Source organism: Caretta caretta, chromosome 5 (genome assembly GCF_965140235.1).
Source record: "Caretta caretta isolate rCarCar2 chromosome 5, rCarCar1.hap1, whole genome shotgun sequence".
NCBI classification, from domain to species: domain Eukaryota; kingdom Metazoa; phylum Chordata; order Testudines; family Cheloniidae; genus Caretta; species Caretta caretta.
In genome coordinates this window covers 133,206,596-133,228,258 of record NC_134210.1, presented here as the reverse complement: position 1 = coordinate 133,228,258, position 21,663 = coordinate 133,206,596, and the positions used below count along the sequence as shown (strand labels likewise).

General features: G+C 44.2%; 1 protein-coding gene across 7 annotated transcripts in view; it reads left to right on the top strand.

The window, feature by feature from the left end:
• PSD3 (pleckstrin and Sec7 domain containing 3) overlaps positions 1-21,663 on the top strand; it is a 143,287-nt gene that overhangs the window by 55,684 nt on the left and 65,940 nt on the right. For all 7 annotated transcript variants that reach the window (XM_048851597.2, XM_048851599.2, XM_048851598.2 and 4 more), the window contains 4 exons: positions 10,600-10,806; positions 10,914-10,994; positions 17,384-17,496; positions 21,343-21,401. In XM_048851597.2, the coding sequence (XP_048707554.1) occupies positions 10,600-10,806; positions 10,914-10,994; positions 17,384-17,496; positions 21,343-21,401 (460 nt within the window). The remainder of the gene's footprint in view (positions 1-10,599; positions 10,807-10,913; positions 10,995-17,383; positions 17,497-21,342; positions 21,402-21,663) is intronic.

Here is a 21,663-nt window from a genome sequence, read left to right as displayed (position 1 = left end):
GGACATGGCTTTTGAAGGGGTGTGTGTGAGTGTGTGGGGAAAGCACTGTAAGCATATTGGGTGTATAGCAGCAATTTGTATTGTAGCTGTTTACCCTTTGTATTGTTCAACATTAAAGCTGAGATTTTTTTAAATATGCCTAAAGGAGTCAGATGTCCAGTATGAAGAGAGAGGAGGCTGCCGGCAGGGTATTTTCTGTGGGAGCTATGGGGCTCTAGCAGGGTGGATTTGATTTAAATCATGATTTAAATCACTAGTCAGGAAGACTTGATTTAATCATGGATTTCTACATTAAAGTGCATTCTTGTTGGTCGTTATAACCTTAATACATATTCTTCACAACTCATAGATAGATGTAGGTTTCATTTTTAGAAGATACACACTATACATTTTTAAAGTGATTTATTTTGAAAACTTTTCAGATTAATTTTACAGCTATATCAGAAAATGAATGATTTCATTTACCAAAGGTAATAGAAGCAGATATTTATGAAGTCATTGGGAGGTGACCCAGTTCAACAGGTTAATCATTAATATTTGGTGGATTTTCTTTCCATGCTGTATTAGGAAGAGAACATCACCAGACAGACATTTAAATTGTTTTATTTAACTAAAACAACAGCGTTACGTATTCTGGATTTTTTATTCAACAGCAAACATATAATATTTTAACAAAACAAGCATATGAATTTTTGAATTTAGTTAAACATTCAAGATTTTTAAAATCAGGTTTGTTTTTGTTAAAATTGTTAACTAAAATAGTTAAATGAAATATTTAAAAACAAAAAGAAAAATTAAATTGACTATGTCAGCCAGATCAACACGAGAAACTTAAAATATTGGCTTCTGCAGCTAACTCAGTTGTCCTCACCTTCATTTTCCTGTTTGTTCATAATCTGGAAAAGAAAAACAAGCTTTCCTGCTTTTTCAGGTCCAAAACCATTTCTCAATTTGGAATGAATTAGTTCAAAGGAAGAAAATATTCTTTCTACACCGGTGGAAGAAGCTACTGCTGTTAAAAGTGAGATTATCACGTCAACAGTCTCTGAATCCAAGTGCTTAAGTGACTTCCACCAGTTCACTGGTGTGACCTACTTTAAAACATCGTCAGCAAACATATATTTCTTGAATGGTTCACCCTTAGCTCTGAAGTTTATTACAGTTGGCATTATGGAGGGATGATTGCTGGATGTCCATGTCCTAGCCAACTCCTCCTCTTCAGCAGTTAAGGTTTGACCCTGGTACCGGGCATTGAGAATATTTTCAAGAAAATGAGCTGGAGATAGTGCTTGTCCCATTTGTTTTTTAAATGCTTGTAATTTAACTCTGTCTTTGCATATTTCTCTTTTTAAGATCTCACTCAGTTCCTTCCAAATTTCAGCAGCATCAGCAATAAAACAGCTATTTCCCTGCGTTTTGTTCAAGGCTACAGAAATAGGCTTCAGGGTACTCAGCATGTGTTCAACATTTCTCTTAAGCCCAATGTTGAGAACTTTGGCTATGACAGGGCCATCTATTTGTTCACTATTTTGTTCATACACTGTCATCAGATTAGGCCAGTTCTTGATACAGTGCTCAAAACAGTCCACTACTGAGTTCCATCACACGTCTTGTGGGAGAGTGAGCTTGGTTCCTCCCACTTTTTTCAGAGCAGATGCTGCAAAGTGGTTGTTACGGAAGTATTTTGCAATTTCAACAGCATTAGCCTTTATTACTGGAACACTGAAGTCTTTGAATCATAGAATCATAGAATATCAGGGTTGGAAGGGACCCCAGAAGGTCATCTAGTCCAACCCCCTGCTCAAAGCAGGACCAATTCCCAGTTAAATCATCCCAGCCAGGGCTTTGTCAAGCCTGACCTGAAAAACCTCTAAGGAAGGAGATTCTACCACCTCCCTAGGTAACGCATTCCAGTGTTTCACCACTCTCTTAGTGAAAAAGTTTTTCCTAATATCCAATCTAAACCTCCCCCACTGCAACTTGAGACCATTACTCCTCGTTCTGTCATCTGCTACCATTGAGAACAGTCTAGAGCCATCCTCTTTGGAACCCCCTTTCAGGTAGTTGAAAGCAGCTGTCAAATCCCCCCTCATTCTTCTCTTCTGCAGACTAAACAATCCCAGCTCCCTCAGCCTCTCCTCATAAGTCATGTGTTCCAGACCCCTAATCATTTTTGTTGCCCTTCGCTGGACTCTCTCTCCAGTTTATCCACATCCTTCTTGTAGTGTGGGGCCCAAAACTGGACACAGTACTCCAGATGAGGCCTCACCAATGTCGAATAGAGGGGAATGATCACGTCCCTCGATCTGCTCGCTATGCCCCTACTTATACATCCCAAAATGCCATTGGCCTTCTTGGCAACAAGGGCACACTGCTGACTCATATCCAGCTTCTCGTCCACTGTCACCCCTAGGTCCTTTTCCGCAGAACTGCTGCCTAGCCATTCGGTCCCTAGTCTGTAGCTGTGCATTGGGTTCTTCCGTCCTAAGTGCAGGACCCTGCACTTATCCTTATTGAACCTCATCAGATTTCTTTTGGCCCCATCCTCCAATTTGTCCAGGTCTTTCTGTATCCTATCCCTCCCCTCCAGCGTATCTACCACTCCTCCCAGTTTAGTATCATCCGCAAATTTGCTGAGAGTGCAATCCACACCATCCTCCAGATCATTTATGAAGATATTGAACAAAACCGGCCCCAGGACCGACCCTTGGGGTACTCCACTTGATACCGGCTGCCAACTAGATATGGAGCCATTGATCACTACCCGTTGAGCCCGACAATCTAGCCAGCTTTCTACCCACCTTGTAGTGCATTCATCCAGCCCATACTTCCTTAACTTGCTGACAAGAATACTGTGGGAGACCGTGTCAAAAGCTTTGCTAAAGTCAAGAAACAATACATCCACTGCTTTCCCTTCATCCACAGAACCAGTAATCTCATCATAAAAGGCGATTAGATTAGTCAGGCATGACCTTCCCTTGGTGAATCCATGCTGACTGTTCCTGATCACTTTCCTCTCATGCAAGTGCTTCAGGATTGATTCTTTGAGGACCTGCTCCATGATTTTTCCAGGGACTGAAGTGAGGCTGACTGGCCTGTAGTTCCCAGGATCCTCCTTCTTCCCTTTTTTAAAGATTGGCACTACATTAGCCTTTTTCCAGTCATCCGGGACTTCCCCGGTTCGCCACGAGTTTTCAAAGATAATGGCCAATGGCTCTGCAATCACAGCCGCCAATTCCTTCAGCACTCTCAGATGCAACTCGTCCGGCCCCATGGACTTGTGCACGTCCAGCTTTTCTAAATAGTCCCTAACCACCTCTATCTCCACAGAGGGCTGGCCATCTCTTCCCCATTTTGTGATGCCCAGCGTAGCAATCTGGGAGCTGACCTTGTTAGTGAAAACAGAGGCAAAAAAAGCATTGAGTACATTAGCTTTTTCCACATCCTCTGTCACTAGGTTGCCTCCCTCATTCAGTAAGGGGCCCACACATTCCTTGGCTTTCTTCTTGTTGCCTAGGCTAGGAGGTGCATCAAATGAGCATTGCAACCGTATGTTATTAGCTTGGGACTCTCTTCTAAATTTCTTCTAATCTTGGATACATTTGCAGCATTGTCTGTGACCAAGATGCAGAGTAGACATTTGAATTTTTTTTTCACAGTTTGTTATGGCTTTTACTGCTACTTCTTGTAAGTATTCTACTGTGTGTGCATTTCCTGATGTATCAATTGTTTCTGGAAGGAAGACCTTCCCTTCTTCTGTTGTCACACAAGCACATATACAACAGGATCATTGTGGACACTGCTCCACCCATCAAGACTCAGGTTAACAATGTTACCCTCTAGACCATTTGCACACTGCTCAATTTCTCTTTAGTATACTTTATCCAGCAATTTACCTGCGACATTTGCTCTATTGGGTGGACTGTATCCTGGTCTTAATGACTGAACCATGTTTGAAGTGTGGGTTCTCAATCTTACAGAAAGGAGAGTTTGTTGCATAAACAAACTGGGCAATTTTTAAATCTTTTTGTGATAAGAACCAGCAGATTACAAACATATCTTTGGTTGTTTCTAGATGATGGAGATTTTTTTTCCTTTTTGCTACAGGTGATTTACTGTGGCTATGTGACATACATAGAATCATAGAATCATAGAATATCAGGGTTGGAAGGGACCCCAGAAGGTCATCTAGTCCAACCCCCTGCTCGAAGCAGGACTAATTCCCAGTTAAATCATCCCAGCCAGGGCTTTGTCAAGCCTGACCTGAAAAACCTCTAAGGAAGGAGATTCTACCACCTCCCTAGGTAACGCATTCCAGTGTTTCACCACCCTCATAGTGAAAAAGTTTTTCCTAATATCCAATCTAAACCTCCCCCACTGCAACTTGAGACCATTACTCCTCGTTCTGTCATCTGCTACCATTGAGAACAGTCTAGAGCCATCCTCTTTGGAACCCCCTTTCAGGTAGTTGAAAGCAGCTATCAAATCCCCCCTCATTCTTCTCTTCTGCAGACTAAACAATCCCAGCTCCCTCAGCCTCTCCTCATAAGTCATGTGTTCCAGACCCCTAATCATTTTTGTTGCCCTTCGCTGGACTCTCTCTCCAGTTTATCCACATCCTTCTTGTAGTGTGGGGCCCAAAACTGGACACAGTACTCCAGATGAGGCCTCACCAATGTCGAATAGAGGGGAACGATCACGTCCCTCGATCTGCTCGCTATGCCCCTACTTATACATCCCAAAATGCCATTGGCCTTCTTGGCAACAAGGGCACACTGCTGACTCATATCCAGCTTCTCGTCCACTGTCACCCCTAGGTCCTTTTCCGCAGAACTGCTGCCTAGCCATTTGGTCCCTAGTCTGTAGCGGTGCATTGGATTCTTCCGTTCTAAGTGCAGGACCCTGCACTTATCCTTATTGAACCTCATCAGATTTCTTTTGGCCCAATCCTCCAATTTGTCTAGGTCCTTCTGTATCCTATCCCTCCCCTCCAGCGTATCTACCACTCCTCCCAGTTTAGTATCATGATGTGGCTGAAACACTGTCATTGGCAGATAACTCTGAAACTATAGAAAATGATGGTGATCTTGATGGTGGTAGTCTTCAGAATCCTGTATGTTGAGGATGGATTCTCCTAAACCAAATAAGTCAATGCAGTTATTTAATTATTTCCATACTGCTCATTTAGTATTACTCATTACATTCACTAACACTCAGTACTACTTTAAAGGTGAAATTGTAAAAAGAAGATCTGCCTATTTCAGCAATTTATTTTTTATCACAACTGCATCTAAAATGCTAGTACCATAGAGTAACAAAGATATTTGTTGCTCAAACATGAGAATTCAAGAATAGTCCAGAAGGAAGACGGGCAGTCCTCAAGAGAGAAGTATGAAATAAAAGTTTACCAACCTGAAGATTCTGCATGTTCAGACCTGTTCCTTTCATCATCTTCAACGCAGCTTCCTCCTGAGAAGGAACACTTCTCATGATGTTTCATTCGGGAAACCAGGCTTTGCATTTCTTTGTTGCACTGTTTTATTTTGCACGCATGTCTGTCTTACCCACAGGTAGAGGAACTTCATTAAAATATTCCCATACTGGGCCTCTTTTGCTAATTATAGGTTTTCCCTTCTAGGGGAGAGAATGGTATGGTAGATCTCAAATCAATGAAGGCTACATTCAGAAAGGCCTCAAGACTTCTGGAATATGCTGCTCAAACAGTTTCCCTTTTGTTTCTGCTGCCTGTCCCTCCCTTCTCACATTTATCTCCAGACTTCTTCTCCTTGTCCAGATCTATTCCACTCCCAACAATCTTCTATTCATTTAACTTTTTGAAACTTTGCACTTTTAGAGAGAGGTAAGGGATTGACTCTGTGGACGCAAATTTGCAGACGGACAATAGGGCTGAGGTCTGTTATTTCTCACCTCTATATATTTATTTAAAAACATTTTTGCTGTTAACAAGCATGTTATCACTGGAGACACAAATCCAGTTTGAGAACCGCAAAACTAAACATCTCTGATGGTATCCTCTAGACTGAGCACTGAGTCCCATTGGGTAGGTAGAAAGATTAACCTAAATAAGCTATACAGAAGTCCCTGGACTCCCGTGAGATTGGGTCCCTAATCCATGAACTGTTGGAACTCATTTACAAAACTTTTCTTAAACATTACATGACTATATTGTCTCATACTGTTGAATTAGAATTTATAATCCCTAATCCATGATGCAATATCTTTTAGCTATAATGTATCTTAATTAAAACTATCTTTAGATTGCTTTTTTCCTCAAAAAGCATTTTATCAAAAAATCCAATTTAAATAAAAAAACCTCATTGATTTTTATCCACCCTGGGCTCTAGAACTTACTCCCCCCGCTTAGTCCGAAACAGCCCAGATTTGGTAACTATAAAGGCACGCTGCAGAAGCTGGGTAAGGCTTTTGGGGAGGGCTGAGGGATGAAGGAGTAGAAAGGAGTGTTTTTGTATTGCAGGTGGCGACTGTCAGGTGGAGTTCCTCCATGAGACATTGTTTCAGTGCCACTGGGGCTTCGTTGCAGTATTAATTATGCATTCAGGCATCTGGCGCCTTTTATAGGTGTCTTTTTGTTGTTTAAATCAAGATAAATAAATTCCCAGTAACTGCAATGGCAGTTGGGTGTTCAGTTCCCTTACATGCTTTGAAAATCTCAGTTTGAGAGGATTACTGAAAATGTCACTCACAAAATATGTGTTTGAGTGATTCTTCTGTAACAGAGCTGGAAGGAAGGGAATACAGATGGAGTTGATCAAAAAAATACTCCTGAGGAGCACCACTGCCCTTTCTTGCTGTGAATGCAATGGGTGCTGTAACATGGGAAGAAAGCTGCAGTTTTCACCCCTTTGATGTGGGTGCTTCAAGGCAGAAAGCAGGTGGTGATTTGTGTGGTGGGGAATTCCATCTTAGCAAAGTTTTTTGGGTCACACTTTGTATTAAGAATCCATGTATAAACAGTTAATGAATGATTATCAGACATTTTAATAAACAACTGCTGTGTTATAGATTCCAGTAAATCAGTTAGTGGTTTATAACTATGTGTTCTAGGCTGCTATAACACCTCCTGCTATAAGAAAAGGAGGACTTGTGGCACCTTAGAGACTAACCAGTTTATTTGAGCATAAGCTTATGCTCAGATAAATTGGTTAGTCTCTGAGGTGCCACAAGTCCTCCTTTTCTTTTTGCGAATACAGACTAACATGACTGCTACTCTGAAACGTCCTGCTATAGTGCTTACAGCCATCTATATATCACCCCCCCCCCCCACACACACACACACTTCTCCCTCGCAGAATCATAGAACTGTCGGGCTGGAAGGGACCTTGCGAGGGCATCTAGTCTGACTCACCTCCTGTCTGTAACAACATCTGTCATTTGTTACCCCTTTCTAAATGGAATCTCAGTCTAATTTTGTGTGGGGAAGTTTTGTAGGTTTGTTAATTGTGGGAGGCATGGATCAAAGAGACTTTGGGGGGGAAATGAAGGAGAGTCTGAGCACTGGTGCATGGGTGTTGGAAAGACGCCCCCTAGGGCAGGTATCTGGACTGGGAGTTGAATGGAGGTGTTGAGATCATGGTGAGGCATCAGAGTACAGCCTCTCGGCTCCCCACCAACCCTGGCCATCTCCCTGTCTAGTCTTCCATAGGTCAGCTCCCTTGTACACACCTGCTTCCATCGTAAAGTTCACTGCACCCCTGGTCCTGAGGCAGGGCAAAGCTATATAAGGGCACTGTCATAGCGTAGAGGTGCCAGTCCCATTTTGCTCAGGCACTCTAGCATGGAGGGACTCCTGCCAGGGTGGTCTCCCACCCCGTGCATAGGGGTTAACAGTGTGCCCCCCCAGTTCCCATTTTTTTCTCCCTCTTCCCTGTGTTCCGTCATATCTCACACCCTGCTCCCCATTTCTCCAGCCTCCTTGTGCAGATCTGTTGTCCCCACCCTGCAGTTACCCTGCCTCCCCCACACAATTGCCTCCACAGCTCATCTTGTCTACTTCTATGTGCCCCCCCCACCCAGTAGTTCTACCTCACTAAAGGAGTCCCCAGTCAGACTCAAGCTTGTAATCTCCTGGGGGTGGCCAACTGGCCTGCCCCCCCATCCTCAGGGGGTCCCTGTGGCCCCCAATCCAAGGACAGGAAATCTTTGAGGGAAGGACCACTGCCCTCTCCCACCAGGTGGGACCTGGGCCTGGCGGGTGCATCTGAGCTCTGGCCCATAGTGATCAGGGTTCTCTGGTGCTGAGGATTCCAGGCCATCAATGGGCCTGGATTGTCCATAGAACCCGCCAGCCCGATGCCAGTCCAGAGCCCAGGGTTTTGACAGGGAAGAAGGCCATGGAGGAGATTTTGGTTCCTGGCCGTGAGACGGAGACGAACAGCGAGCCCCCTCACCTTGATTCCCCAAAGAGCAAAATTTGGGGGAAGGGTACCTGCTAGCCCTCCACAGGACAGTGGGAGGGAAGGGTGAGAAATGGCCGCCTGGCCCTCCCCCAGGAGACATCAAGGGTCCGTTCTCCTAATGTTGTTTGGGTGGCCCCTGGGATTGTGGGGCAGAGTGAAAGGACCTGCGGAGCTGTGGGCATGGAGGGGCAATGCTGGGGGTGTAGCTGCTGGGGAGGAAGGGGTGAAATTAGTGGGAGGGATGTGTGAGGTTAATGGAGCTGTGCCGTGGTGGCAGGAGAGCCGGATCTTTGTAGGGGACATGTGGCCTGGGAGGCGAGGTATTTCTGAAGGGACCTATGCACATGGGGAGCTTGGGAGCACTATCTGGAGCTGTGCCGGTGCTAGGGGAGCCGTGGGGACGACTGGAGTTGTGCTAATGATGGTGGGAATGTTGGGGCAGGCTGGGCGGGTGTTGGGGAGCAGTGGGAAGAATGGGGGTGTGTGTCTGTTTGGGGGTGTGCAAATCCTGTATCCAACACCTACCATCCTGCATCCAGGCTACCGGCAACAGACCCACTGGCTGGGCAGGGTGTTCGTACAGACCCTCGGCCCCAGGTACTTGGTCTCTGCGTGGGTCTGGTCAGATTTCCCATTGGCTGCCCCAGTCTGACAAGCCTGTGGTGGCCAGTTGCATTGGGGCTCTCTAGCAAAGCACAGGAGTTTCGACACAAGGGAAAAGCTGTCTCTGAGTTCTGGGCTTGTTGACTGAAAAGTGCAGCCAATTGTTTGACTGCGATCATGGTTCGGTCTTAAAAAATGTTCAAGAGACCAAAGAACTGAATGTAGCCAAATGCATTGTCTAAAGACAAAGCAATACAACATGGAAAGGGGACATACGTACCCTTCTTCCAGGAAGCAGTTCTTGTCTAGCAGCGTGTTCCCCTTACACTGAAGGTATGCTTCAAAGATCTGCATTTCAGCTAGTAGTCTTTGTAGCGTGACGTTATAAGTTACACAGCTCTCTATATGTCACTAAATCCATCCCACTCGTTGTAACCGTTCCTTAACTTCTTGTTCTGGGCTGTACTTTTCTTAGCTCTGTTTTGCATATTACGTTCCAAACCAGTTGAGTGGAATAGTACTTGTACTAGGACCCAGAACAAATGTACTTTGATTTTGACAGATTTTGTATTCGCCAGAGCCAAAGTTGACTTCAGCTTTGCAAAGTGTTATGGGATACTTAGCATGCGTGAACAAGAGTAAGCTTAATACCATGCAACTATAAATCTTTGTACTAACATTTAGATAGAATGTAATGCACAATACATATTAGTATGGTGTGCAGTGTGTATAAGTATACGTATTGGCTAACAGACTGTTGGCTGCATGTCTGAGGGGAGACTCAGGAAAGGCAGGGGCAGCATAACCAGTGCTTGGACCCAGTGGTGCAGAGCCCTGGAGCCACAAAGCACCAGGAGCAGGGAAAGCTGTAGAAAGTAGATGCTCCACATGGTCCCTGCTTCTTGCAGTCTCCAGCCAGCCTTTGAGAGTCAGCTCCCCACCTTAATGCAGCTTCCCCTGCACCTCAGACCCCTTATCTTGATTCCTGCTCCCCTTCCCACTTTTGCCTCCCTCTGCACCTTCTAAAATTCAAAGGACCAGCTGTAGCCCTTGCTAGCACAGCAGGGGCTATGGAGCCTGTATGAACTCTGTTGAGGTCCGCAGCAGCTCCTGCACACTGGGAGACCAGTCTGAGTCTGGAAGCAGAACCAAGGTCTGGTACATAGGGAAGCCTGGGAAGGATGGAGTAGATAACTTGAGTGAGCCATTGTAAATCCCAGTTTGCTCACCATAGGATTGCAGATGAGATAATGGTCCACAATTTATGAGTAGCTCATTTTGGGAACTCTTTTTGATGCATCAGTTTGAGCACAACATGTCAAGCACCTGCCATGCAGAGTTACATGTGTTGTGAAAAGTCAGTACAAACAACAAAACACGGGATTTTACTAAACAAATATGTCAATTCTCAACAGTTTTTTAGTTGAGTGGAGTTCATCGTATCTTGCAGTCTTGCCAATTAATCACCTTCCTGCCAGTTGGAAAGTAAATCTTTCTTGAAAATGTTCCTGAGGTCTTTATTCTTTTTTCTCCCCTTCACATTCCTTCTATCACATAGCAATGCTGGATTGAAAAACTCACTGTTCGACTCCACAGCTGCCATGGGTGGCAATGAGCTCCTGGAGAAAGATGGCGCCGAAAACCATAGTAAAGATCTTAGCAATGGCACTGACAGCAATTTGGAAGCAGCCAGGAGGCTGGCTAAGCGCCTCTACCAACTGGACCGATTCAAGCGCTCTGATGTGGCAAAGCACCTGGGTAAAAAGTATGTGTTGACATGGGCCACTATCATTTGTACGGTTGATTCTGTACAATAATAAGAGCAGCTTGAGCGTTGCTTTTTAGTAATAAACTTTTTGTTTTTTTTTTAAGCAATGAGTTCAGCAAACTTGTGGCTGAAGAATACCTGAAGTTTTTTGATTTCACGGGTATGACACTGGATCACTCCCTCAGGTATGTGCTTATGTCCAAATTTCTTGTTCTTTTCACGTTGTCTCAATAGATATAATTATCCCTAGAGAATCTAAGGAATTGAAGATTGAGTCCAAGGGGAGGTTTGTTCCCGTTCTTTCAGTTTGCAATTCGAGTGTATACATAAGAACATAAGAACTGCCATACTGGGTCCGACCAATGGTCCATCTAGCCTAGTATCCTGTCTCCAACAGTAGCAGACAAGTACCAGACAAATCCTGTCTCCGACATTACCAGAGCTTCAGAGGGAGTGTATGGAACAGGGCAGTTGGAGTGATTCACCTCTGTCTTTCCCTCCTGGCTTTTGGCACTCAGAGGTTTAGGGACACCCACAGCTGGAGTTGCATCTCTGACTATCTTGGCTAACAGCCATACATTTACCTAGTTCTTTTTTTAACGCATTTATACTTTTGGCCATCACAACATCCCATGGCAAGAAGTTCCACAAGTTAATTGTGTGTTGTGTGAAAAAGTACTTCCTCGTGTTTGTATTAAACCTGCTGTCTAATAATTTCATTGGATTATCCTAGTTTTTGTGTTATACAAAGGGGTAAATAATATTATCTAGGGTTGTCAATCGCAGTTAACTCACGCGATTTAACTCAAAAAAATTAATCGTGATTAAAAAAATTAATCACGATTAATTGCACTTATAACAATAGAATACCAATTGAAATTTATTAAATATTTTTGGATATTATTCTACATTTTCAATATTGATTTCAGTTACAACACAGAATACAAAGTGCACAGGGCTCACTTTATATTATTATTTTTGATTACAAATATATGCACTGTAACAATGATAAACAAAAGAAATAGTATTTTTCAGTTCACTTCAGACAAGTACTGAAGTGCAATCTCTTTATCGTGAAAGTGTAACTTACAAATGCAGATTTTTTTTTTGGTCACATAACTGCACTGAAAACCAAAACAACGTAAAACTTTAGAGTCTACAAGCCCACTCAATTCTCCTTCTTGTTCAGCCAATTTCTAAGACAGACAAGTTTGTTTACAGTGACGGGAGATACTGTTGCTTGCTTCTTATTTACAATGTCACCTGAAAGTGAGAACAGGCGTTTTCATGGCACTTTTGTAGCCGGTGTTGCAAGGTATTTACATGCCAGATCTGCTAAACATTCATATGCCCCTTCTTGCTTCGGCCAACATTCCAGAGGACATGCTTCCATGCTGATGATGCACATTAAAAAAGAAAATGCGTCAATTAAATTTGTGACTGTACTCCTTGGGGGAAGAACTGTATGTCTCTTGCTCTGTTTTATCCGCATTCTGCATATATTTCATGTTGTTATAGCAGTCTCGGATGATGACCCAGCACGTGTTCGTTTTAAGAACACTTTCACAGCAGATTGGACAAAATGCAAAGAAGGTACCAATGTGAGATTTCTAAAGATAGCTACAGCACTCGACCCAAGGTTTAAGAATCTGAAGTGCCGTCCAAAATCTGAGAGGGACGAGGTGTGGAGCGTGCTTTTAGAAGTCTTAAAAGAGCAACACTCTGATGCGGAAACTACAGAACCCAAACCACCAAAAAGAAAATCAGCCTTCTGCTGCTGGCATCTGACTCAGATGATGAAAATGAACATGCATCAGTGCGCACTGCTTTGGAGCGTTATTGAGTAGAACCCATCATCAGCATGGGAGCATGTTCTCTGGAATGGTTGTTGAAGCATGAAGGGACATATGCACCTTTAGCTCATCTGGCATGTAAATATCTTGCAACGTCACCTACAACAGTGCCATGCGAATGCCTGTTCTCACTTCCAGGTGACATTGTAAACAAGAAGCAGGCAGCATTATCTCCTGCAAATTGTAACCAACCTTGTTTGTCTGAGTGATTGGCTGACCAAAAAGTAGGACTGAGTGGACTTGTAGGCTCTAAAGTTTTACATTGTTTTATTTTTGAATGCAGTTTTTTTTGTACATAATTCTACATTTGTAAGTTCAACTTTCATGATAAAGAGATTGCACTACAGTACTTGTATGAGGTGAACTGAAAAATACTATTTCTTTGTTTTTTACAATGCAAATATTTGTAATCAAAAATAAATATGAAGTGAGCCCAGTACACTTTGTATTCTGTGTTGTAATTGAAATTAATATATTTGCAAATGTAGAAAACATCCCAAAATATTTAAAATAAATGGTATGCTATTGTTCAACAGCGCGATTAATCGCAATTAATTTTTTAAATCACTTGACAACCCTAATATTATCATAATATTGCTAAAGAAACTAAAAATTGGTGACATTCCCTGGAGGGAAACACTTTTGTTGAATTGTTAAAATTCTTGGTGTGACATTACCCAGGGTGCAGTGTTGACTGCTGAACAGCTGTGTCTCCTTCATTCTCCAACTTGGGGTACCTTTTACACTGCTTCGCTGTGAGAGCAGCCACTCCTGGTCTGCTCACACCCACCTTCCAGCATGTAAATTACTCCCAGTTATCTGGTATGAGTGGTACTGGCAGCTACTCTTGAATTACACTGCAGGGCAACACCAGCCAATTCCCAGTCCCAGACTGCCCCCCCAAAATGTGAGTCTTGTATTGCCTAGCCCTCTCCTGGACAACACAAGCTCATATAAAGACTGTCATTTTATTAGTAGAAAATGATATGCACAAATTCTGTTATCTCAAATGGAGTTTCCCAAACACTTCAGTCTAAGCACACACACTGGCTTAGATAAAACAATAAAACAAGTTTATTAACTACAAAAAGATAAATTTTAAATGGTTACAAGTAATGAGGCATAATTACAAGTTGGTTACAAGAAAATAAAAATAAACGCTACTGATTCCTAACTTAACAAGTTAGAGTGAATTCAAAGCAAAGGTGTCTCTCACCACGTTTTAGCAGTCGTACTGGCTGAATTCCGTTCTGCCGGGATCCCTCACCAGTCCAGTGATGCTTCCTTTGTCCTTCATGTGTTGTCAATGTCGTGAGTAGAGATGAAAGGATAAATTTGGGGCCTCTGTTCCCCATTCTTGCACCTTTTCCTCTTTGAGAATCCTCTCCAGCTGGGGGGTCAGGAGACAGAAAGTCTATGGGGATGGGAACCTCCAGCTGTTTCTTTGCCAAGATGTAAATTTCTTGTTCATACCCTTTTTCCTGCCAAAAGAATGGCCATTTAACCAGGTGCAGGTCCATTTGATTTCGTTGACACCTGGCTGAGGCGTGAGTTTGCCTTTTGTCTCTGAGGAACTGGTTTCTGGTTGCTTTTCTAAACTTGGAACATGTCTCAGTAATGTTATACAGTAGACATTTATAACTTTGCATACAACGTTACCACATATATTTCACCAGGACAATGATCAGCAAATTATGATTTTTCAGATGATACCTCACAAGGCATACTTGGTACAAAATTTAATATAGTCTTGTGAAAGGGGTGAACATAGAGGTATAGACTGTCCGAGGGGAACAAATAATACCACTGTGCCCTCGCTGTGATGCGTTAAAAGTTAATAGGAAAGACATGATTGAGCCAGTGCAGAAGTGCTATGAATCAGAAGAATGAGGGAATTTGACAGCTGAATCATGAAATGTGCCAAGCCTTTTTGGAATTCAGGCTCTCCAGTTGCACTGCATGCTGTAGGTACTAAGCTCTTCTGAAATCTTGTAAGCATCTAAAAACATCTAGAACAATGGGAGCTGCTGGGTGCAGGACCCTTTTGAATATGGGTGCTCAGTACCCTTCTGAAACGCTGGCCCTAGCATTTTAGCTTCCTAGTTTTTAGGAATTTTCAGAATTGGGCCTCTCCCTTAAATATTTCTGTTTGTTATTTTTAGGAGTGGAAACATCCCCTCTATGTGGCAACAATCTGCTAGCAGTGATATAAGAGTTCTGACAGCTAAATAGTAATAATTTTAAAGGAGAGAGATTTTTTTCCATTGATACAAAACTATGAAGATTAGTTTACAACTGGCCCTTGTCCAAAAAAAAGGGGGGACTTTTTGCAAGTGTAGTTTCCAGGAGCTCAGTCCTGGAAGGTGCTGAGCACTGTGACCCGCTCCAACAATGCACGTAAGCATGTATTTAACTCTTTGAAGACTGTGGTACTAGTCATGTGCTTAAACACTTTGCTAGACTGGAGTAAGAATCCTCAGCTCCATGCAGGATCGAGCCCCATGTTGTGGAATAATCGCTGCATATTTCAGTTTTATAAGCCATGCAGTGTGATTCCAAATACACTTTATATTTTAAATGGTGAAATCCAGTACCCTTCAGTGCATGTTTTGGGAGGAGGGGGGAGGTGTTCTTCCCTTGATTATTCATAACTCCCATTTATATTAATAGTAGTGATTGTCAATAAAATATATGGTACAGTATTTGTCCAGAACATTGCAACATCAGTGTTACTACAGATCCAGACTGTGCCTGGCCATTACATGGTGTGCAGGGGCGAGCGTGCAGAGAGCCTTTCACCCACCACTTTAAGGCCTGTCTCAGTCACAGACCCTGCTCCCTAGGGGCACATATCACAGCAAAGGGGAATGGGAGAGGCAAGGAGGAGGTGGAGCCATAGCTCTTGGTGGGGTGAGGCAGCTTCATATCACCCACAATGCAGGGTTGTGTATATTGGCAGTAATCTAGCCCCTACTGCGTTTGGGCCTGTTCCACTCAATATTGCAGTATTCTTCGGACAAAATAATGGAGGATATATTTTGTACTGAATATTAATTTCTGTGATCCCGTGGCTTCCCTTGCCTTTGTCTTATTTGTTAGATTGTAGATTTGTCAGGGCAGAGGACGTGTCGTATCTGTTTGCAAAACACTGTTCAAATGGAGGGCAGCAATATGAACTGGGAAGAGACTAGAGTTCCTAGCATGGCACAGTTTTGTGTTTAACGATGAAGCAGATTGTTTAAAATTCATATATAAAATTATTAACAGTCCTCGCACGTCCATGCACACACACAGATATAAGATCTGGTGATGCAGAGATCTCCTAGGCAGCCAGCATCAACTCTCTCTCTCTCTAAAATATGAGATGATTCAACTATACCACTGTGGACTTCCTGCATCATGTAGTGTAAATAAAAGGAGCATTTACTAGTACAGTTTTGCCGACCACAAGGGCTCAAAAATCACGAGTCAGGCCCCCAAAATCTCGAGAGTTTCAGAAATAGCACATCTGGTGTATGTTTTATTTGCCTTCTTGTGTTAAGCCTTCAAGATTTATGTTTTCAAGGTTTTCTTTGCGACCATGAGGGCTGGAAGCATCCTTTTTAAAAATAAAAAAATGAAAGTGGCGACTCTCATGCGATCACCTGACTGCAGGATTTGGTTGTTTACAAAGAGCACAAAATTTCAGTGGAGGAGTTGGCAATGCTGCCGGGAGGAAGGATGCTTTTATGGTTAGGAAACTGCTCTGAGACTCGGAAGGCATGTGTGTGTGTGGAGTGGAGGGGGGCACTTCTGGCTTTGCACAAACTTTCCTGTGACACTGGGCAAGTCATAGTCTCCCTGTGCCTCAGTTTGTCCTCAGTAAAATGGGAACAGTATTGGACTTCCTTACAGTGCTGTGGTGAGGATAGATTCATTAGGGCCAGATGGTTCCTGCTCTTGGTGCACTTGGGTGAGGGAGCCTCACTTCCCTTCCTCCCTTCCCTGGAGCTCCCCATAGGGCCGCGTGGCCTCACACCATCCCCACACTGCGGATCCTCAGGGCACAGTCTGGCCCTGATCATTTGGGAGGCCTGGGGTACTGTGGTGATAGATGCTAGAGAGATGGCTAACCATAAACATTATTGTCTCTGAAGCTATTTAATCCAGGGCAGTAAGGTAAAGCCTCAATCCCACAGAACCTTAACGCACATGCCTAGCTTACTACCATGAGTGGTGCCATTGATTTCAGTGGGACTATTCACAGGAGTAAAGTTAAGCACGTGCCTAGATGTCCGCAGGATAGGGACCAAAGTGATCATTTAAAGAACAACAGAAAATGCATTTAAAAATTGCACCATCCACAGTACCAGGCCTGCACCAGTCTTCCATCAAAGTCCAAATAGGTAATGGTCCCAGGTGTGCTCTTCTTTTTTATCCCTTGCATATTCTTTATCCAAAAAGCCTCCAAATACAAGAGGAAAATATTTAAAATAATACAGTTTTGTGTCAGTACATTTATGCCACTGCTCAGACCATCAATAACTTGCCTTCCCCTTTTGGGTTAAGTACATAGGGAATCATTATCTAGTTGGGCTTTCTTCCATTAGAAGACTCTTGGAAACAAGTTTTTGATATGCAGTCATTTATCCCTTTCTGTGAAATGTGCTATATTATAAGGGCAATGCCATGCCAGTAGAGATCTGTGTTTTTAATTTCAGCTTTCTTTAAACTTCTTCTAGGAGTTTCTTTAAAGCCTTTTCACTTATTGGAGAAACTCAGGAAAGAGAGAGAGTATTAATCCACTTCTCCAACAGATACTATCAGTGTAACCCAAACACCGTTTCTACTCAAGGTAATTTTGCTTCTGATTTCTAGGTCATAGACATTCCTCTTTGTTCTTTCACTTTGGGCTATCGCCTGTATGTTTCCTGCTTGAAATATTCTCCTGCCTGAGGTAAAACAAGTATATGCATGAAAATGGACTGTTTGTGGAAGGCGAGAGATTGACAACAGTGAGAATGGGAGTCCTCTAATTTATCCTTGCCAGAAGTATGGACATAGGCAGGGCAACCTTACTCATATTGGCCTCAGTTCAACAAGGTATTTAAACATGCCTAAGCACTTGAGTAGTTCCTCAGCGTGGCTACGTACATGCTTAAAATTGGGCATGTCCTCCCTGGCCTCCTTTCATGAAGGCCAGCTAACATCAGGTAGTAGGCAACTTCCTCTTCAACACTCTCGGTAATTTTTAAAATTTGAAAAAAAAAACCAAAAACCTAAACCAAGAAAGAAAACATTCCCAAGTAAAAGGGCAAACTATCTGCTGACATAACTCCATTGAATTTGATGGAGTTACACCAACAGAGAATTTGACCTAAAAATTCCAACTACATCAGATCATATGTAAGTCTATAATAAAGATAGCAGGAAAAGAAAGAAAGAGGAAAAATATATTTCAGGCCCCCCTTAATCCCAGCTACCTAGGTGATTTTAGCTACGAATACATTAAAAATTGGGGTGGTAGAAGGTGAATAACCAACTGTGCACAACACAGAGGAAATAAGACATTGTTTGGAGTCAGGGTCAAGAATTGGGTATGGAGGGAATTAGAATTAAATCTACAGTAGCTGACTCCATACTAAACTAATATTTTCCTCCATGACACTCTTGGGAAGTGAATTGTTGAATCTAAAATAAATGTTTAGCTTCACCCAGAGCCGAGGGGTTGATTGTGTCTTTTGGCTCAGCCCTGTACGGGGAAGTGTGGTTAGCGGCTGCATCCCAGTAGGGGACTACCGAAGGATGTTGATGCAGAATCACAGTTCCGGAGAAGTGATTTGCCTGCGCCAGGAGCGGGGTACAGCTTAAATTCAGCTTTTCTGGCTGGAGCATTGAGGGTGTGGCACCTAGGTTCTGCCTCCTCCCTGCTTATCTCTGCCCCCCTCCTGAACACTTGCTCACCTCAGGTATGTGCATGGGGTGGCCTGCCCCAGCTAGCGGGGGTGGTCCTATCAGCAAAGACAGCACCATGCTGGCTTCAATGCCAGTAGTACAGTCCTGGCCTGGCCCCTGGGTATGTGTTCGGCCCTGCGGCCCTGTCTCTCGTGCAGTGGGGACTCGTGGTAGCGGGACTCGAGCTAGCTTAGGTAGGCTAGTCCAGGCAAAGCTTTTGCTGGGTTGAGGGACCGCTCAGGTGCTCCGTGTAATTCTAGCAGGGGTGCCATTTGCAGCCAGACATAATGCCTCGAAGTTGACAGTGTCCCTCTGATCCCCTGCAGATATCAGCAGGAACCTTTTTGTTTCATCCGCTGACTTGGGGGGATGTTTTGCGTCCAGTAGAAGTAGCAGTACTTTAAATTGACGATCAGCTTCCGATATTGAATTTCAGCCCTCAGCGGAGCTCTTGGGACCCAGTGAGCCCTTGGTTACGAAGTGGAGCCTTCATCCCCTTCAGTGGAAACGCAGAGATGTAACGGGGAGTGGACTGTTTCAAATTCAGTGTTCCTTGTTTGAGATATTTTGCTTAGATTTCTTTGAGAATGAAGGCACATGCTTCATTGGGAAGTGCATTGTGCAATCATAGAATCATAGACTGTCAGGGCTGGAAGGGACCTCAGGAGGTCATCTAGTCCAACCCCCTGTGATCTGTGTGTCTGTACTGGAACACCACAAATCGAAACCCCGGGTGAATGGAAGTTACCCTTGCTGGTGATGGTGGCTGCTGCTGTTTTATTTAACACTACTGTAGTACCCCGATATACCACTCTGGATTGTACTCTGTGGTACAGACACCTAGGGTAATATGGTTCCTGCCTCAAAGAACTTACTCTCTTAGGGTGTGTCTACACCGCAGGATTCGTTCAGCCTCGTGTAGTGTATGTACGTGCATAGCCCCCCAGCATGGATATAAATAGTAGTGTAGACGTGAGGCACGGATTAAGCCAGTGAGGTAAAGACGCACAAGAAGGGTGTGGTTATATACTGAGTACATACCCTACACGTTCTATATTGGCCCAAGCCTTGACTCCCCATCTACACTGCTGCCTCCCGATGCTGGAGCCTTTCCTTGCTGCAGTGAAAGGCTCTGGCAGTGCGGAGCAGCTGAAGCCTTTCTGCATCGCCTCCCCTCTGCCAGAGCCTTTTACCGACACCTGTAGCTCCACACCTCAGTGTGGATACAGCCTGCTTTTCATTGGGGTGCGTAGATACAGGTGCACGACACCCCACTGAAAGTGATTTGTAGCATAGACATAGCCTTAGGGCCTGATCCTGCAATGAGCTCAGCACACACATGGTCCCGCTGGCTTCAAGATACGATCACATACTATTTATTTCCGTAGGACCCCTGCTCTGTTTAGTGCACAGGTAGGACAGTGCATATGGCCCCATGCTTTATTCACTGCACACCATCCAAACCTCCCACTGAACAGGAAATTGTTAATTTCCTCACTGTTTTTTTTTTTAATGGTGCTCATCAGTGTAACAGTTGAATGCTTCATAGAGAGGGATGAATGTGTCTTCACCCCTCCCCAGTGAGCTGATACTCTGACCCCCACTTTACAGATGGGGGTACTAAGGCACAGAAAGATGAAGAGCGACATTTTCAAGTGTTCACTAGTGTGGGGTGACCAATGCGAGACACCTAGGGCCTGATTTTCACAGATGGTGAGCACCCGCAATGCCCATCGACTTCAGCTGGATTAGTAGGCCGTCAGCACTTTGGAAAGCTGGCTCTGGACGTCTCAAAATGAGGCCTCAGGAAAATGAGGAACACACAGTCAGTGGCTGCTTCCATAAATGTTGGCCTACATGTCTTTGCCAATGCCACATAATCAGCCAGTGGCAAAGCCTGAGAGAACCCATTTCTGCCGGCTTCTAGTCCAGTGCTCTCCCCTCAAGAGCCTCTTCCTGTGGATCCCGGCCACACCGGCTGCACAGCATGCGGCTCCTGCAGCGTATGTGGCTGGGGTCCTGTGAGCAGCAGCAACCTCTTCCACTGTACAGCCCTGCCTCATTCAGAGTCGAAGGCAAGCAGTGCCGGAGGCAGGGGTCCTGTGGGGGGAACTCGTATGTGACCATGTTATTCGGGCCTATGTTTCTGGAAGACCAGACATACCGACTGAGAGAGGCTATAACATCTCCTTGCTGGAAGGTCAGTGATGTCCCAGGCAAGGAGACAGGGAGTTTGTTCTTTCTGGTTTGGCCCTAATGAGCAAAAAAAAAAAAAAAAAAGAACAGATTCCATTTGGCGTACTGATGCCAGCAAAAGTAGCCGGGAGTGTGGTTTCAAATCTACGTTATCTTATCAGTCGATGCTGCAAGACAGGTTTGTCAGGTGATAAAAGACGAAAGAAAGTATGAGATGAACTGACTTTTCCGTTACATTACTTTAGATTGATTTTCCTGCATTTTTCTGTGTGTTACCTGATGAGCAGATTCCCCTTAAAGGCAGAGGCAGTCTCAACTGGGGAGCAAGGTCCTTGTGCAACCTGAGCTGATCTTAAATACATTGTCCTGGGTCGTGTGTGTTTATGTGTAGGGTGACCAGACGTCCCAATGTTATCGGGACCTTCCCGATAGTAGGGGCTTTGTCTTATATATGTAACTATACTCCCACCCCACCCCACCCCGAAAAAAGAGTGTCCCAAGTTTTCACACTACTATCTGTGTGTGATATTTGCTCTGTTTCTTCTCCCAGATGGAGTCCATTGTCTCACCTGTGCAGTGATGCTGCTGAACACTGACCTACATGGCCATGTGAGTGCACATGCTAAGAACATGCTATGCCCTTGTTTTCAGGAAGAGCTCGCCTGTCAAAGTTGAGCTTTCAGGAAGTGGTGCTGGTCACAGATCAGCCCTCAAGCGCTCCTTGTTTTGCATGGTGCTCCCCTTCGGGAGCAGGACGGCCACTGGCCGCTCTGCTAGCAGCACAAGGCGCATAGGCATCCTCGCCGCCTGTGTCCTTGGGTACAGTTGGAGTCCCTATGCTCCCCAGAGCACAGACACTGCTTCCTCCATG